This window comes from Malus domestica, chromosome 06 (assembly GCF_042453785.1).
Source record: "Malus domestica chromosome 06, GDT2T_hap1".
Lineage (NCBI taxonomy): Eukaryota > Viridiplantae > Streptophyta > Magnoliopsida > Rosales > Rosaceae > Malus > Malus domestica.
The window spans coordinates 26849059-26865737 of NC_091666.1; the positions used below are offsets into that span (position 1 = coordinate 26849059).

General features: G+C 36.0%; 1 protein-coding gene and 2 long non-coding RNA genes across 3 annotated transcripts; 2 read left to right on the forward strand and 1 right to left on the reverse strand.

Moving 5' to 3' along the window:
- The first annotated feature begins 956 nt into the window (after positions 1–956).
- Positions 957–1684, forward strand: LOC139196715 (uncharacterized). The gene is made up of 3 exons (XR_011581816.1): positions 957–1134; positions 1340–1376; positions 1474–1684. It is a non-coding gene; the product is annotated as an uncharacterized lncRNA (long non-coding RNA).
- A 518-nt stretch (positions 1685–2202) lies between these two features.
- LOC103437581 (uncharacterized) lies at positions 2203–3683 on the forward strand. Its single transcript, XR_011581815.1, has 2 exons — positions 2203–2323; positions 3132–3683. It is a non-coding gene; the product is annotated as an uncharacterized lncRNA (long non-coding RNA).
- Positions 3684–14924: 11241 nt separating this feature from the next.
- On the reverse strand, positions 14925–15989 carry LOC139196904 (uncharacterized). The gene has a single exon (XM_070823258.1). The coding sequence runs from the start codon at positions 15987–15989 to the stop codon at positions 14925–14927; it is 1065 nt and encodes a 354-aa protein (XP_070679359.1).
- Positions 15990–16679: the final 690 nt, after the last annotated feature.

Consider the following 16679-nt stretch of genomic DNA (forward strand, 5'->3'; position numbering starts at 1 on the left):
ACAGCTTTGCGTGTGGGCATGTACTAGTTCTATTTATGACATGTACAGGGTGAAAATTTCACTCTCAATTTTACAATAGTTTTAATAAAAGCCTTTCATTTGCTTCTCTTCAATGCATGAAAGTTTTATTTACAAAAAATGTATCGTAATTAATTTTGCCATAATTCTTCTTCTAGTGATCGATTCAACTGCTGATGAAGAATATTATCCGTAATTTTGCTATATTTCATCTCTTCAATAAGTTCAATAATTAGCATAACAACCATATTGCTCCGATTGAGTGAAGAACTTATGATTACCTTTTCAGAAATATCTAATGAACTATTTTAGTGAAAACTACATCCATTCATATTTGGACATGACTACAACCTTCGTCACTGTTAACCAGATAAATTTTTTTAATGTCGTATGTCATATATAGTTAATCAATTAATGACTAAAACTTGAGAACCTTTTGAGACCATTATATTACAACTATGAGAGATGCGATCAATATAGTATCAACAAGCATGATAGAAGAAAATTTATTGAGAAGTTTTTGGAAATATTGTTAGGGTTTGGGGTTGAATGAGCATGAAAGTACTGCCAAAGGCCAAAGAGCCGGGGGTACCCCAAGAAAAACAGCTAAAAGCAATAGAAAGTGATAAATCGAAAGGGGAAGTTGCTTAGGAAGGTTTCACGTGAAAGAGGTGCAACCTTTCTAAATATGTAACGTAAGTCTGTAAGTGTGTTGCACAATAGTTAAAAATACCGACTCACCTTGTTGAGTTGGCACTCACATATATGCTTATTGTGATGTCATGGGTGCAGGGGTTTTCTTTACTACAGCCACCTAATGCTAAACGCTAATAAACTAATCATCACAATTCAGCCTTTCATGCAACAACATAGCCCCAACTTCTTTCTATATAAATACCAAGGACTCTTTGTATTCATGATCTCGTGGCAAAGACTTGGAATATCAGAGAGATAAAGAAAGAGGATATAGGGTTAAGCTATATCGTATATAACCCTGTTCCTTCACTTTCACTTTCAGTTTCATTTGCTACACATCTCCAAAGAGAGAACTCTAGCCAGCTACCATGTCTGCATCAACTTCTCACCATCCATTGGCTTTTGCCTTTGGCGTTCTAGGTATAACAATATATTAGCATTGTCATTGGTTTCGCAACTCTTTTTCTCTCCATGCACGCCAAGCCCTACTTATCTATGATCTTTGCATTGAATAAGAGACGAAATAAACTGAATTGTGCAAAATCGTTTTTCTTTAGTTTTCCTGATTCTACTTTATTTGAAGAGAAACTAACTTTTTTTCTTCTTACTATTTTCAATTAAACAGGCAACATTGCCTCGTTCATCGTTTTTCTAGCTCCGCTGTAAGTTATATTTCTTATCAATTTATTTCAGGGATAATGAGGAATTACAATGAGGTTTATTAGTTTTTTTTTCCGACTAATTTTTTGGGCGGTGCAGGCCGACGTTTTGGAGGGTGTATAAGAAGAAATCGACGGAGGGATTTCAATCAGTTCCATATGTGTTTGCACTGTTCACTGCAACGATATGGATATACTATGCATTCCTCAAGTCTAATGAGATCCTTCTCATCACCATCAACTCATTCGGTTGTGTCATAGAGACCATTTATATTGCAATTTACCTTACATATGCAACTAAGCAAGCGAGGGTGAGTAGTGTTATCTTCTCTCTCTCTCTCTCTCTCTCTCTCTCTCTCTCTCTCTCTTGAACAAATCTGCATGTTAAGAGAACAAATCTGCATGTTAAGTTTAAAGGAATTACTGCAGAGTTGCTAGAGCAGTGTGCGTTTTTCGCAGTTTGAATTCCCCTCCCATTAGTCTAGGTGAATTCCAGGTAGAATATGACTTGTTTAAAGGACTTATTTATAATTAATAAATCAAATTTGTGTTGCAGGTGTCCACTCTGACGCTGCTTTTTCTGGTGAACTTTGGGGGATTTTGCTTGATTCTTCTTCTGGCTCACTTCTTATCACAAGGGCCGACCCGCGTCGCAGTTCTAGGATGGGTTTGTGTGACTTTCTCTGTCAGTGTCTTTGCAGCACCTTTAAGCGCCATGGTAATTGATTAAGCAAGTACTGTTTTCAAATTTTAAAGGTTTAAACAAAATCTCAAATTTTCTATGCATTAAGATTTAATACATGCACGATTTTTTATTTTGTGTTGTGCAGAAAATGGTTATCCGCACCAAGAGCGTGGAGTTCATGCCATTTAATTTATCCTTCTTCCTCACCCTAAGTGCCGTTATGTGGCTCAGCTATGGCTTACTCCTCAAGGATCTCTACGTTGCAGTAAGTCATTTTATTTGTGTACGGCTATTTCGGTTTAACTAATTAGCAAGGTGTGTACGGTTAACCTGTCCTTAATTGTGGACTTTTCCTTTTTCTGATTTTTAAAATTAAAAAAAAAAAAATCTGGTGATTATATGTTAATGTGTGCTACGATGCATGTATAACGCTAGCTTGATCACATCAACCTTTAATTGATTTATATCGTGGCAAACCAAAAATAAGTCCATTAAAGTTAATTAAATCATCGAATAATTCAATTAAAAAGCATGATTATAAGGAAATGGAAAAAATCATTTGTTATGCAAACACTATCTCTTAATGGACCACTCTCTTACGACAAGTTTAATTTAGTGACATAAGAAAGCAACAAGAACTATTTAAGAAGCTCCAAAATATTGTTCGGAAAATTCAGGGCTCGTCTAGAAGTACTTTTAAGATGACTGAAAATATTTTTGGGTTCTAAAAGCACTCGAAGTGCTTTCTGCAAGAAACACTTTTAAAATAACTGAAAACGCTCTAGGATTTTCTTGCATTTTTACTAAAGATTGATTCCAATAATATTTTCACCAAAACTACTTTCAGTCATTTTAAAAAGCACTTCCAAACTAGCTCTTAATTAGATTACGTTATGGCATTTATTTTGATATTTTGCATGGTTTAGCAAACTCGTCGGCTAGAGCAGTGTGTGCTCTCATCTGCACTTAAGTTTGAATTTTACTCCTTACATAAATTTAATGTAGAATTTCCTCTGTATAAGAATATATTTGCTAGCTTTAATTAACTAATCACATGATCTTTTCACTTGCAGACCCCAAACATTGTTGGTTTCTCCTTTGGGTTGGTTCAGATGGCCCTCTATGCAAAGTACAGGAATAACAAAACAAATGTGGAGGAGAAGCTACCAGAACAGAAAGCTGATGTTGTGAAGCAAATGACAATTTTGACTACTACTCCTGAGCTGGAGGTACAAGTCCAAGCAGCTGTAAGCTCCCATGCCAATAGTACTGATGCTCATCCAAGCTCTGAGCATAACAATGACCAATATATGCATGCACAAACATGCCATAACGAGAAAATCATCGAACCCTCCATGGCCGGCCAACTTGTTACATGTGAAGTTTGAATATTTGGTCATCTGCTGCCTGCCTAAGAGCAATTCCACCCATGGAGCCCTTCCCCTGGCAATCCACTATTCAATCCACCCTATTAAACAGTAACTGCCTTAAATGAATAGTAACTACCATTAATGAACAGTAATTGCCATTTACATCTCCACCCTTGGAACCCTCCCCCCTGTCAATAAGCAATCAAAATAATAGTTTTTTTTGTTTGTTTAAATAATAAAAAACCTCTTTCTCTCTCTCTCTCTCTCTCTCTCTCTCTCTCTCTCTCTGACACAAAAAATATAAAAAATTGCAAAGCACTCGGGCCACAGGCCCGTCGACTCCCCACCCCCCCCTTCGCTCGGCCTCCCACCCTCACTCGGGCCCTTCCCCGCTGGAGCTGCTCCCACCGGCCCTCAGGCCCTTTCTCCTCCCCTGTCGCCCGAGCAACCAGCATCCGCTGGAGTTGCTCTAATTGTACCTGAATCAGTCGAGATCGATCGCTCTATATAAATATTTTAGACGTCACTATGCATATGTAACGTAGTGTACATATGCCCTTTTGGTGCATATTTAATTTCCGTGATGTTTAATTTTCCTTTATATTTGTGTAATCCTAATGAAGGTATAGACTAGCCTCCTCTTGTTCTTGCCCATTGTAATGGTTGCTAACACCTTTCGAAGGCATAACGGTCTTCAACAGTAAATATATATATATATATATTTCTTCGCCGTTTATGAAATAAAATTTGTTACTTTAACTTAAGAGAATGAGAGATTTTTCAATGTGCCAGAATGTGGGCACATATGCCAAATGTCATTATACAAGTGGAGGGACACTTTAAAAAAAAATTACCTCCACTTGTATAATAGCATATGACGTACTGTACCATATTTCGGGCACATTTAAAAATCTCGAAGAGAAGAAGAGATTTTGGTTTATTCGCGCATTAATTAAAACACTTGATTTTCATCATTTGGACAAGATTGCTTTACTATTTCGTTAATTGAAACAAAGCCTGAGATTGGATTTTGGCTTTAGTCCTTCGATTTGGTACATTAGTTTGAACAGGTACACAATTTTCACGAACAAAAATCCAATTTAACACTCAATTTAAGAAAATAATTTTATTTAATTTAGGACTCAATTAATTTTTTTATCCAAAAAAAAAAGTTCAGAGTTTTTGTAAAATAGTATTATAATGAATTTATGGACTGGTTTATTCAACCACTATGTGCACTGTTCTAAAAATCCCCGCCTAGGTGTTAGGCGCTAGGTCACTGCCCCGATTAGTCCCTAGACGTTTGAAAATTAAGAAATGACACTCTGTCATTGTCTGATTTCTGGTTGTCTGATCACACTCGTCCATTCATCTAGAGCATACGGGCATTCCAAGAAGCACCTTTCCCTATGCCTAGACCCACTTATGCGTCCGCCTAACCCGCTTAGGTGTCCGCCTAGCTAGGCACCCGCCTAGATTGCAAATCTCACTTAGATAGAAAATCTAAAACTTTCAATTTTTCAATAAAATGTAAGAAATTTATTGAATAATTGGATGAACACTCATTAATTATGTGCTTGTTCCCCATATTTTCAATATGTTCTAATACTTTATAATTTATGTGTCATTTTTGTTGTAACTTATGTATCTCAATACAATTACGTGTGTTTTATAAGTATAAATATGCACTTATTTATACAATATATAATAAATTTACTTAAATCTGCCTCCACCTAGGCCCCTGCCTAACAGTCTAGGCGCTAGGCCCTGACTTGCCATCCGACTAGCGCCAAGCGTTTTTTAGAACTTTAACTATGTGACGGTCAAATAATATTTTAGTAATTAACTTTGTTTATACCATATTTAGGGCCTCGTATTTAGACCTCGTATAAATACTCGGGGGACTTAAAAGGTAATTATATGATAAAAGAAGGGGCAAATATGTAATAAGTGAGGGGTCCTTATTCTATAAAAGGACCCCTCACCCTCACAATTAGAGGAGGCCAAATTCTTATGCCCTCTCACCCTTTCTCAACGCTCTCACTCTCAGAGCTCTTTCTCCTTCAAATAAATACAATCAGTGTGGACGTAGCTCAAACCTTGGGGTGAACCACGATACATCTTGTGTTATTTACATTTCTTGCAGATTTACGGTCGAATTTACGTTGTACCAAGACCTCCGGTTTTGTGCATCAACAAACTTTCCTCATATCATACAGCCTAAATTCTAGTTTAACATGTATGCTTACCTATAATACAATTTAACATGTATATTTAAAGATCCAGATAAATCGAATCTCCTTTTCAATCTTTCTCGTTCTTTCGAAAAAAAAAATACGTTTAGTTTAACCTAACGTACGGATGCATCGAGACCAATTAAAGTTGCATGATAGAGGTAGCGCTAGACTTTGTTTTTAGGTATGCTTCTGTATGTGTATGCACGTATTGGCATATATTGGTAGTGCTTGTTGCCACGTTTACGACAAGTAAGACAAGTAAGACATAGTTGGTGTATTCAATTCAACTATATATTCTTCCATTGACGACAAGTAAGACAATATGGTATTCTGCGTTGCATTACGTAAGAGGAAATTATAAACAATGGCTGGCTACAGGCATATATAACAAAAAAATTGAAGGCGGAAAATCTTTACGTGTAAATCACATAACCTGTAGTTCCCTCCTTCTGCCATCGGTTGGAAACCTCCGGATAATCCTGCTTTCAAGTTGATTCTGATGGGTCTGTAATCTTGGATGGGTTTGTAATCGATCTGGTGATTGGCAATAACTATCGCAAGCTGCTAATTGTGGGTTCGTAATTTGGGATCATGCTGGATCTCCGATTCTAGCTGGCGCTAAGAAGGGTTAGTGTTGCGAATGTGCTGGTTGCTGAAGGTCTAGCTCTGCTTGGTGGTCTTGAAGCAGCCTGTCAGAAAAATCTAAGGGGTGGTTTGGGAGTGAGGTGCTTAAAAAAAAAAGCACCCATGAAAAAAAGCTGTGAGGGTTTTAGGTATTTGGTAAACTGAAAAAAAATGGCTTATTTTGGAAGCTGCTGTGAGAATAAGCTGAAATCAAAGGAAAAAGCTGAAGCTGCTATTTGCAGCTTTGGAAAACTGGCTTTTTTTCAAAGCACACGGAGCTACAGTGCTCCTTTAATGAAAAGATCCACTATTAGACTACTTTTTTTTTTTCCAAAAACACTTTTACAAAAAAGTTTACCAAATACTCTACTGATTTATTTCACAGCCGCTTATTCTTACAGCAGCTTTTTTTCAAAGCACAGCAATACCAAACCAGCCCTAAATATCCTGGAAATTGAGGGAGATTCAAAGGCGCTTAACTATTGGTTCGATTACTGGAGTCATTTGTGCTCCTTGGAGGATACGCACAATCTTGGTCAATATTCAGAGGTTGGTCTGCAAGTCTCTTCCGTCTGAACTCTTCTAGAGATTTGAGGTGGATGCAGTCTCTTCCGTCTGAAGCTTGGTTAGCGTGGCGTTGCGATTGCTTCTCTTCTGTGTGTCCTAGAGGCTTTTTGTTGCCAGTTGTTTTTTCTTATCCAAGTAAAAAAAAAAACCAATTGTTTGTTCTAAAACAATGGGTATGTTTGCCCACATATATATAGTAAAGGTTCACAAGTTAAATAGTGAACTTTCTGCTTTCATAATGTTTGCTCTATAAATAGAGCATTACAAGGAGATGAATGTGAGGGAAGAGATTGTGAAGGAGAGAAAGAGGAAAGAAAAAGAGAGGAAGAGGAGAGGAGAGAATAGTGAGATAGAATAGTGAGAGTTATTTTGTACTACTATTATTCCAAATTATAATGAAAGCACTACTGCTGTTCCGATGACGTACTCTAGTCCCACTGACTGTAAAGGAACCTAGTAAACTTTGTGTCTTATTTATTTATTACAATGCACACATTGTCGATTTTACAACACGTTATCAGCACGAGAAGTTCTCATGTCAATGGAAAGCATAGCACCACAAATCATGTTCACCTCCTTCAGCTGGAATCTCACAGATAAGAAAATCTTTTCATTTTATCTTCAAATCTCAGTACAATTGATTTTCTTGAAGCAACTATATATATTGTTGTATGACTATATATCATCCTTTGCAGAAGCAAAATAGTACAGACTCAAAATTCGTAAAGAATTTGACAACCATGTAAACAGCCTCGGGACTCCAACTTGAAGACCTCGGATTGAAATACTTTCTTCTTGAAAGTTGTTCGTCCACTCAGTATCTACGACATATCAAAATTTCAGAAAACCTTAACGGTGTGATCATCGCAGATGTTTGAAATACCAAACCAGTTTCCAATTTCCGCAGAAAACTGGACAGCCACCTTATGAGTACCACAACTCCATTTTTGTAGTTCAAATCGAAATTGTTTCTTCACAAAAGTTGTTTGGTATCCTCTTATCCATATCATACTAAAATTTGAGCTAAATATAACGGTTTGATCTCCTCATACGTTGCAGACACTCTTGATTCCAAAACTTATGGGAACCGTTTCGACTTTTTCGAAACTCACGGAGGAGGAACACCAATTGGAACTTATTGTTACTATTATTTTCTGAGTAACCAAAATGACTTCAGAATTGTGAAAACAAAAATAAAAAGGAAAATGGGGCCAAAGCCTTGAAAAGATATGTTGCACCATGTGAAAGAAAACAAAAGGTAAAGTTGTTTTTTTTTTTTTTTTGGAATTGTGCAGCATGTGAGAAAAGGAAAGGTTTTGAAGCCTGGTGCTGACAGAAAGAAAAAACAATTAATTAACAAATAAAAGGGACAAAAGGAAGTGGCAAAATAAAAGGTTTTGATACTATTTATTTATGTGAATGGTGTTGACTTAAAATCCTTTCACAAGTTCTATTTATTTAAAGCAATTTATTTACAGTGGGTAGAATTATTACTCTTTGCTTTAAAACTTTGATATTTATGTGAATGGTGCTGAATCAGAGCCCTTGTCACAAGCTTTATTTACTTTCACTACTACAAAAGGCCATATTACTGTCGGTTAAAAAACGACAGGAAAAACCCCTTACTGTCGGATTATTGGGCAAAATCCAACATTAAATCGTGCAATGTCGGATATAGGAACCGACACCAATGCTACCGTCACAAAAAGGGTATTGACGTCGCTTAGGCACCTTAATCCGACACCATGAAGCAAAGTAATATAAAATAAAAAGGAACAAAGGCGTCGCTTAAAAGCGACATTAACACTGACGTCGCTTATAAGCGATGTAGAAACGCCCCAAGATGTCAATTCAAACCAACATTAATTAGTAAATAAATAATTAAAATATCACACTTGGTGTCGCTTCCAACCGACATCAATTGAATTAAAATAATAAAATACGCAACTTAACGTCGCTTACAAGCGACACTACACATATTAAAAACAAAAAGAAATCTAAATCCTCACGTCAGATTGTAATTGTTATATTTTGATATATTTTTTCAAGTCTTCCCATCAGTTTTTAATTAATAATAATTACAAAAAATTATATGAAAATAATTCCAACCAATATATCATTTATAGGCCAAGTCTTTGTTAACCATTAACAAAAGCTCATAACAAATATTTTATATTTCAAATAAGATACAAAAACTTATCCATCATAACAAACACCAAATCCGACATTACAAATACAACATACAAAAAGCAGAAACAGAAACTATAAACGCTAGCACAAGTGTCATACATAGCCGACAAGAAAATGAACCACACTATTCAGCAGAACCAGAGCCCGAATGTGACCCCGTTCCTTCTCGAGATGCTTGTTGAGATCCTCCTTGTGATCCAATAAACCTCGTCATGTCCACATCTAATGGACCACCTGCAAGCATTCCCTAAAAACCTCCAATGGGAACATCCGGGCAAATCCCATCATGAGAAGCCATCTCAGGTCGATATACAGGCATTTGATATGGCGGCTGCTGCATGTATGACATGGGTTGCTGCTGTTGCATGTAAGCCATGGGTGGCTGCTGCATGTATGCCATGGGCTGTGTCGGATACATTAGATATGGAGGTTGCTGATTATAGCCTGTATACGGATATACAGGTGCACCAGGAGGCTGATTTTGGGGTGACTGTTGGGTTCCTTGTGGGTATGGATATGGAGGAGGAGGCTGACCCTGGCCTGATTGTTGGGTTCCCGGGCTATACGGTGGTATCGGCTGAATTTTTTGCAGTATTAACTTAAACAGCTGATTCTGTTCCTGCTGCTGGCTGCATGTTTCTGCAAGCAAAAATTCTAGATCTGCCATCCGTTTAGAATGACCTTCTTCCTTCCTTTTCAATTCATTGTTCTCGGTCAACAACACTGCCACTAAACTCTGGGATGATCTTCTTGAAGAACTAGAAGAAGTTGAGGAAGATGCATACAACACCATATCCAGAGTCACCCCATGTCCATACCCTCGTACTCTATTATGATGCTCAGGAACCATCGTCTCCACATAAACCTGGGTCCTAAGCTCATCACCATCTTCATGCCCAAACTCAATCATAGTTTGAATATTCCCCTCCATAGTTGCCTTGCAATTAAATTTTTTTAAATAAGAATTCAACTATAGATAATAAAATTTAATAACAATGATATACAACAAAGAAAAAATCAATTACCCCAGTGCGCTCCGATGTTTCATCAATCCAAGTACGATCCTTTCGAGTGTGACAGTGATGAAAAAACGAAATAGGAACCGCCTCCTTCCCATGCTTTTTCCGCTATAATTATAAGTTAACAAAACAAAGAACAATTTTCACCAACCATCAAATTATAAATAAATTTCTACCAATAATATATTAAATTTAAAAATATCTACAATTCTTGAAAATGAACAACCCTTACAAGTTCTGCCCTAACTCTTGCAAAAGACTTTGCACCAGTGGTGTGGTTCATCGTCTTCAACTGCAAATTGTACTTATTTTTGGCAGCAATCTCCTAGAAAAAAAAAATTTTATTAAACACATTACAAACTTTAAAAAAAAATAATAATAAAAAGTTTACCTTCGTTTTTTCTTTGTTCCATTAGGAGACCAATTCAGCCCACTGTTAAGGATCCACATTAGGAGGAGCTTTCCGATACTCCTCAACTGGTTTACCAGTATAATGTTTTTTTTTCAATTTATTTCTATACTCCTTATACGCATGCTCCGCAATATGAAGTGTTATGTGCCGGATCATTGGCATTTTAGCCATATCCTCTTCTAGAAAAATAATAGTTTCCTGTACGCATAAAAAAAATAACAAGCAAATTAATTATTATTCCAAACATTGACTAATTATACTCTCTTCTAGTAACAAAAAAAATAATTTTATCTTTATTCTTATCGAAAAAGCTTCTCTGAGATCTTGCTTGATTTGACGCCAATCACTCACCAACGGCATATGTCTAAAATCTCTTACCTCTGCTACAACATGTTTTGAAAATGCACTAGAAATTTCACTAATGCATTTTCCCGACGCATCAAAACAACAAACTTGTTCCTTCCAGTTGGGAATCGAGGGTCCCCGTCCTCGTTGAGTTGTTCCTTATAAACAAAGAAAAAACAATTAAAACCATGGACCAAAAAAAAAAAAAAACTGAAACTAAAAACCATAATAAATTAAAAATGAACAACCTTCGACTTCTTCCCCTTTGAAATGGGGTTCGTCAGCATTTTCATCTTCAAAATGCTCCATAACACAACAATTTGCAAGAAGTAAAAAACTAAAAAGTGAAATGAGAGAGGAAGTGGAAAAACCGACGAAATTGGGAGGGAGATGGACATACTGAATTTTGGGAAGAAATGAAAGCGCGGGTGAAATGGGGGGAAGAAGGGGATTAAATACGGATGCTAACTTGGCGTCGGTTAAACCCCACATTAAACCACTGACATCGCTTTAAAACCTACTGGCGTCGAAATAACAGCGTCATAGTGTCGGTTTACACTGACAATACAACTGATACATTTACTGATAAAATAAAACCCACCAACTTCCTGACAAAATTTAATGAACCATATGTTACGTCGGTTTACCTACAATTGGTGTCGGTTAAAACCGACACCATCACTGACACATTTACTACTACAATTGAATCCACAGACTTCTGACAAAATTTAATGAACCAGAGACTGCGTCGCTTTAGCTTAACTTGGTGTCGGTTTAAACTGCCACCACCACTGACTCTGACAAAAGTTATTAAAGTAGCGTCGCTTTAACTAAAGTTCTTTTCGGTTTAAACTGCCACTATCACAGACACATTTATTGCTGCATCTAATCAGACAACAACTTTCTGACATAGTTATTTGAAATTTACATGGCGTCGCTTTAGTTAATGTGGATGTCGCTTAAAACTAACACTATTGTCTGACAAGCTTTAATGATGTGGCCGTTGCGTCGATTTAGTTATATTTAGTGTCGAGTTAAACCGACACTAGAACTGACACACTTTACTGCAGCATTAAATCATACAACCACTTTCTGACCCACTTTTCTTACGAAGTGACTACTTGAAAGTGGTGTTCCCAAGTCCACTTCACGTTGGTTTTCTTAGGTACTCCTTCTCACTCGAATTTCTAAAGTCCACCACTGAGATCACTCTATTTACAATTTAAAATGTTACATTTATCACATTTATATCACTTCTTTGACAACTTTTTAATAGATGTGAGATATACTTATATTGTTTAGCCGACACTACCTCACCCATGCCGTCACCTAAAAGCGACAGCAAAATAGTTTTTTTTTTAAATGTTTAACCCATAAAAAATAAATATCGAGTTTTTTTTTTTTTTAAGTTATCTCATATAACATTTTAAGATTTTAATAAATAAAATTGAACTTAAACCATATACGTAATAGAAAACAAACATATTGTCTAATTAATACTTAAAACACATAAAACAGTTAATATATTTATTCCATGTCATCATCTGTCATGTCGTCGTCGGCATTGGCATTACTAGCGAACTGGGTAGGCAATGGTAATGATTCATGAAAAGGAGTCTCTTCAACGCCAACCTTTGTATGGAAATTTTCATGGTCAAGTATCTGATCATCCAAATTTGGTACCACATAATCTTCAATTGCATCACTATCCTCTAATACGTCAAACAAATCCCTTGGTTGTGTTCGAACAACTACGTGCCAATCTTTTTCAATTGTGTCCTTGACGTAAAATGCTTGTAATGCTTGTGATGCTAATATGAAAGGATCCTCTTTAAATCCTAATCAATTGAAGTTCACCATAGTAAATCCATATTGATCAGTCTTCATTCCTCATGGACTATCACTATTAACCCATTCGCACTTAAATAACATCATAGGTCGACCCCTATCTCCTGGCTCAGCATGACCATAATATTTAACCTCGAACATATCTACAACTCTGCCATAACAATTCACTTGCCCAATTGCACCAGGAACATTTGCAGGTACAAAGACACCACAATTTTGATTATTATGCTTGTCATCCATAGATTTTATATGAAATCTGAACCCATGAACAATGTGACTTTTATATCTACTCACAACCTTGCTAGGATAATTAGCTAGCCAACGCAAGTCTTGAGATATCAACGTGTCATTAGGATGACATCTTGAATTCATCTGTAATAAAAATGATGATAAAAGTTGACATGATAACCATAATCATGTTATAATTAAAATGTAAAAATACAAATAAATAATGTGAGTTTTGTATCAACTCACATGTTGCTTGAACCATTCTGGAAATTCTTCCTTGCTTAGCTCCTGAATTTGTCGTATAGTTAACCTTTCTCGACGATGTTTCATTTTCAAGAATTCCTCATGTTGCCTAGGCATTTATGTCCAAATTTAGCTAATTAATTTTTCAAAGTTAAGAAAACCAATAAAACATGAAGACATAAGATTAAACGTTCTTACCTTCTAAATGGTTATTTAGAATGTATCTATGGCACTGATCAAGAACATTTAGATCGAGCTCCACATTTTCTCATAAACCCATATAACATCCTTTGGAGTCAAAAATTGATAACCCACCAGACACTCCACGTCCAATACCATCTTCATTTCGGCTTTTACGGGTGCGACGAGACTCGACATCTTTAAGATACATGGAACAGAAGGACAAGCACTCATCTACCAAATATGCTTCAGCAATGGAACCTTCAGGATGACCCTTATTATGAACATAGCACTTCAACGTTTGCAAATACCTACAATTATAAACGAAACGCAAATTATTAGAATTATAAATTAAAGCTATGACTACAATTGCAAAAAATTTATAAAAATTGATTAATTACCGTTCAATTGGATACATCCATCACTATTGAACAGGCCCTGCAAGAGCTGCTTCATCTGCCAAGTGAACTGGAAGGTGCACCATTATATCAAAAAATGCAAGAGGAAATATTTTTTCAAGTTGACATAATGTCAAGGCAATTCTTGAATTCAGTTGCTTGAATCCTTCCTCAGACTCCTTCTTATTACACAACTATCTGAAAATTGCACTCAACTCTAATAACATCATAGTAACAGCTTTAGGCAAAACCGGGCATATTGCAAGCGGGAGTAACTGGTGCATTAAAACATGGCAATCGTGACTTTTCAACCCATGTATTTTTTGTTCATTCACGTGCACACATCTCGATAAATTTGAAGAATATCCATCGGGGACCCGAATGGTAGACAACACTTTGCAAAACGCAGTTTTTTCTTCTCTTTTCAACGTGAACAATGTTGGAGGTAGAAATGTTCTATTTCCTTCTCTACATGGGTGTTGAGTACGTCTTATGTTCAAGACTTCAAGATCTGCACATGCAACCAATCCATCTTTAGACTTTTCTATATCTAGCAATGTTCCCACCACACTGGCACATATATTCTTCTCGATATGCATAACATCGAGATTGTGTCTAATCAACAGATGCCTCTAATAAGGTAGTTCATAAAAAATAGATTTGTTCTTCCACTAACTGTTACTACTTGTACTGCCCGAAGTTCTTTTTCTGCATTGCCCAACATAAGCATCTTTCTTTGGTTTTCCAAAAGTAAATCTCAATGTAGAAAGTTCTTCGAGACATTGTAAACCAGTCAACTGCCTTGGTGCACTACGATGCTCTCAACGACCATTGAAATTTATGGTATGCCTTCGAAACCTATGATTATCTTCAAGAAAATGTCGATGCCCTATATAACAAATCTTACAACTCGCTGGCAAGTAAATAGATTCTTTATCATGCATGCAATGTGGACAGGCTTTAAAGCCATGTGTACTCCATCCTGACAACATTCCATAAGCTAGAAAATCACTTATAGTCCATAAGACGGCAGCCTTCATTGTAAAACTTTGGTTGGAATATACATCATGAGTGGGAGTGCCCACCTCCCACAACTCATTCAACTTTTCAATTAGTGGACGAATGTATACATCAATCTCTTTACCAGGACTACGCGGTCCTGGTATTAATAGAGACAACAACAAATTTGGTTGCTTCATGCACATCTAGAGCGGCAAATTGTAAACAGAAAGCACCACAGGCCATGTGTTATGATCATGCCTCATTTTCCCAAAAGGATTAAATCCATCACTGCCCAACCCTAATCTGACATTTCGAATTTCTAACGCAAAATCTGGATATAAATTATCCAAATGCTTCCATGCAGGAGAATCTGAATGATGCCTCATAAACTCATCCTTAGGACATTCAGTTGCGTGCCACCTCATATGTTCAGCAGTATGCTGCGACATAAAAAATCGTTGCAATCGTGGTTTTAAAGGAAAATACCACATAATCTTAGCTGCGATCTTTTTTCTTGAGCTATCCTCTACGTTGGTAATTTTATATCTTGATTCACCACAAACCGAGTACACGGTCAACTCCGAAGTATCTTTCCAATAGATCATGCAATCATTGGGACATGCATCAATTTTCACATACGTCAGACCCAAGTCATTTATAAGTTTTTTTGCCTTATAATAGGAATCAGACAAACAATCCCCTTCAAGCAACATTTTTTTAATTAACTCAAGTAAAGTGGTGAAGATCTCATATGGCATTCCCGCTAAACACTTGATCTGATACAGTCTTACAACCGATTCCAATTTCTTAAACTCTTTACATCCTGGCCATAAATCTTGATCTGCCTCTTCAAGCAACCTAAAAAAAGTCTCCACCTCTTCTTGACGCCTTTCCCCAATAGGGGGTTCAGTAGACGGCCCAACACCTTCTTCTATTAATGGTTGGACAAATATATCATTAAGAAAATCATGCATACCAGCCACCTCATCTCCTATTTCTACTTCTCCGATTGCCACATTTTGCTCTCCAATGTTTTTCTCACCATGATGTCGCCACCAAGCGTTTTTATAATCTTTATCCATATCATACAATATGAGATGTTCAACAATAGTGTTCCTAACAAAAGTATATCGATTACAACATCTTCTGCAAGGACATCTAAACTTATCAAGGCCAACACCATTTGCAACCGCTTGGTCCAAAAACAAATTAATTCCAGTTGTATAAGCTTCCAAATTTCGAGCTATCTTCAACCAACTCATGTCCATGTTTTACCGCTTTACGAGGGCAAAATATTATGTTGACACTAAAATGCCTACAATCTTTCAATCCCTATCATGTAGGGATAACTATTAGAATTTTCAATTTCTATCTTTCAACCCTCGAACTCTATCACGATTGCAATCTTTTAATTTTCAACATCTATTATAGTAAAAACAAATTAAAATAACAACAAAAAAGTTATCAAATTATGCTCATCTAATCCATTCTAGTAAATAACAACCAAAAGTTATCAAAGTTATCAAAATAACAACAAAAACAAATTAAAATAACAATTAGAGTGCAAAACAAATTAATTTAACATAATATATTCTTATATTACTAAATATTATAGGTTTATGTTATATTTAATATGTCAATTTCACATAAATGCTTATAAATATTATTCATTTCCTTTTTCTCATAACAATTCAAGTGACAAAATTAATTCATTCGACTAAATATTTATTAATTTAACAAAAATAGTATAAATGTATCTAAGCACTTAAATTAGAACTTTTAAATAAATAAACTTGTGTATTATACAATATAAAATTAAAGAATTTAGTGATAGAAACCTAAATTATGGAAGAATTCTGTCGTCGATCAAATCTTTATGTACTCAACCAGCTCAAATAAATTCCCTACTAAAATAAATTGTAAATAAAAATTAAACATAAGTGGAGAAAATAAAAATA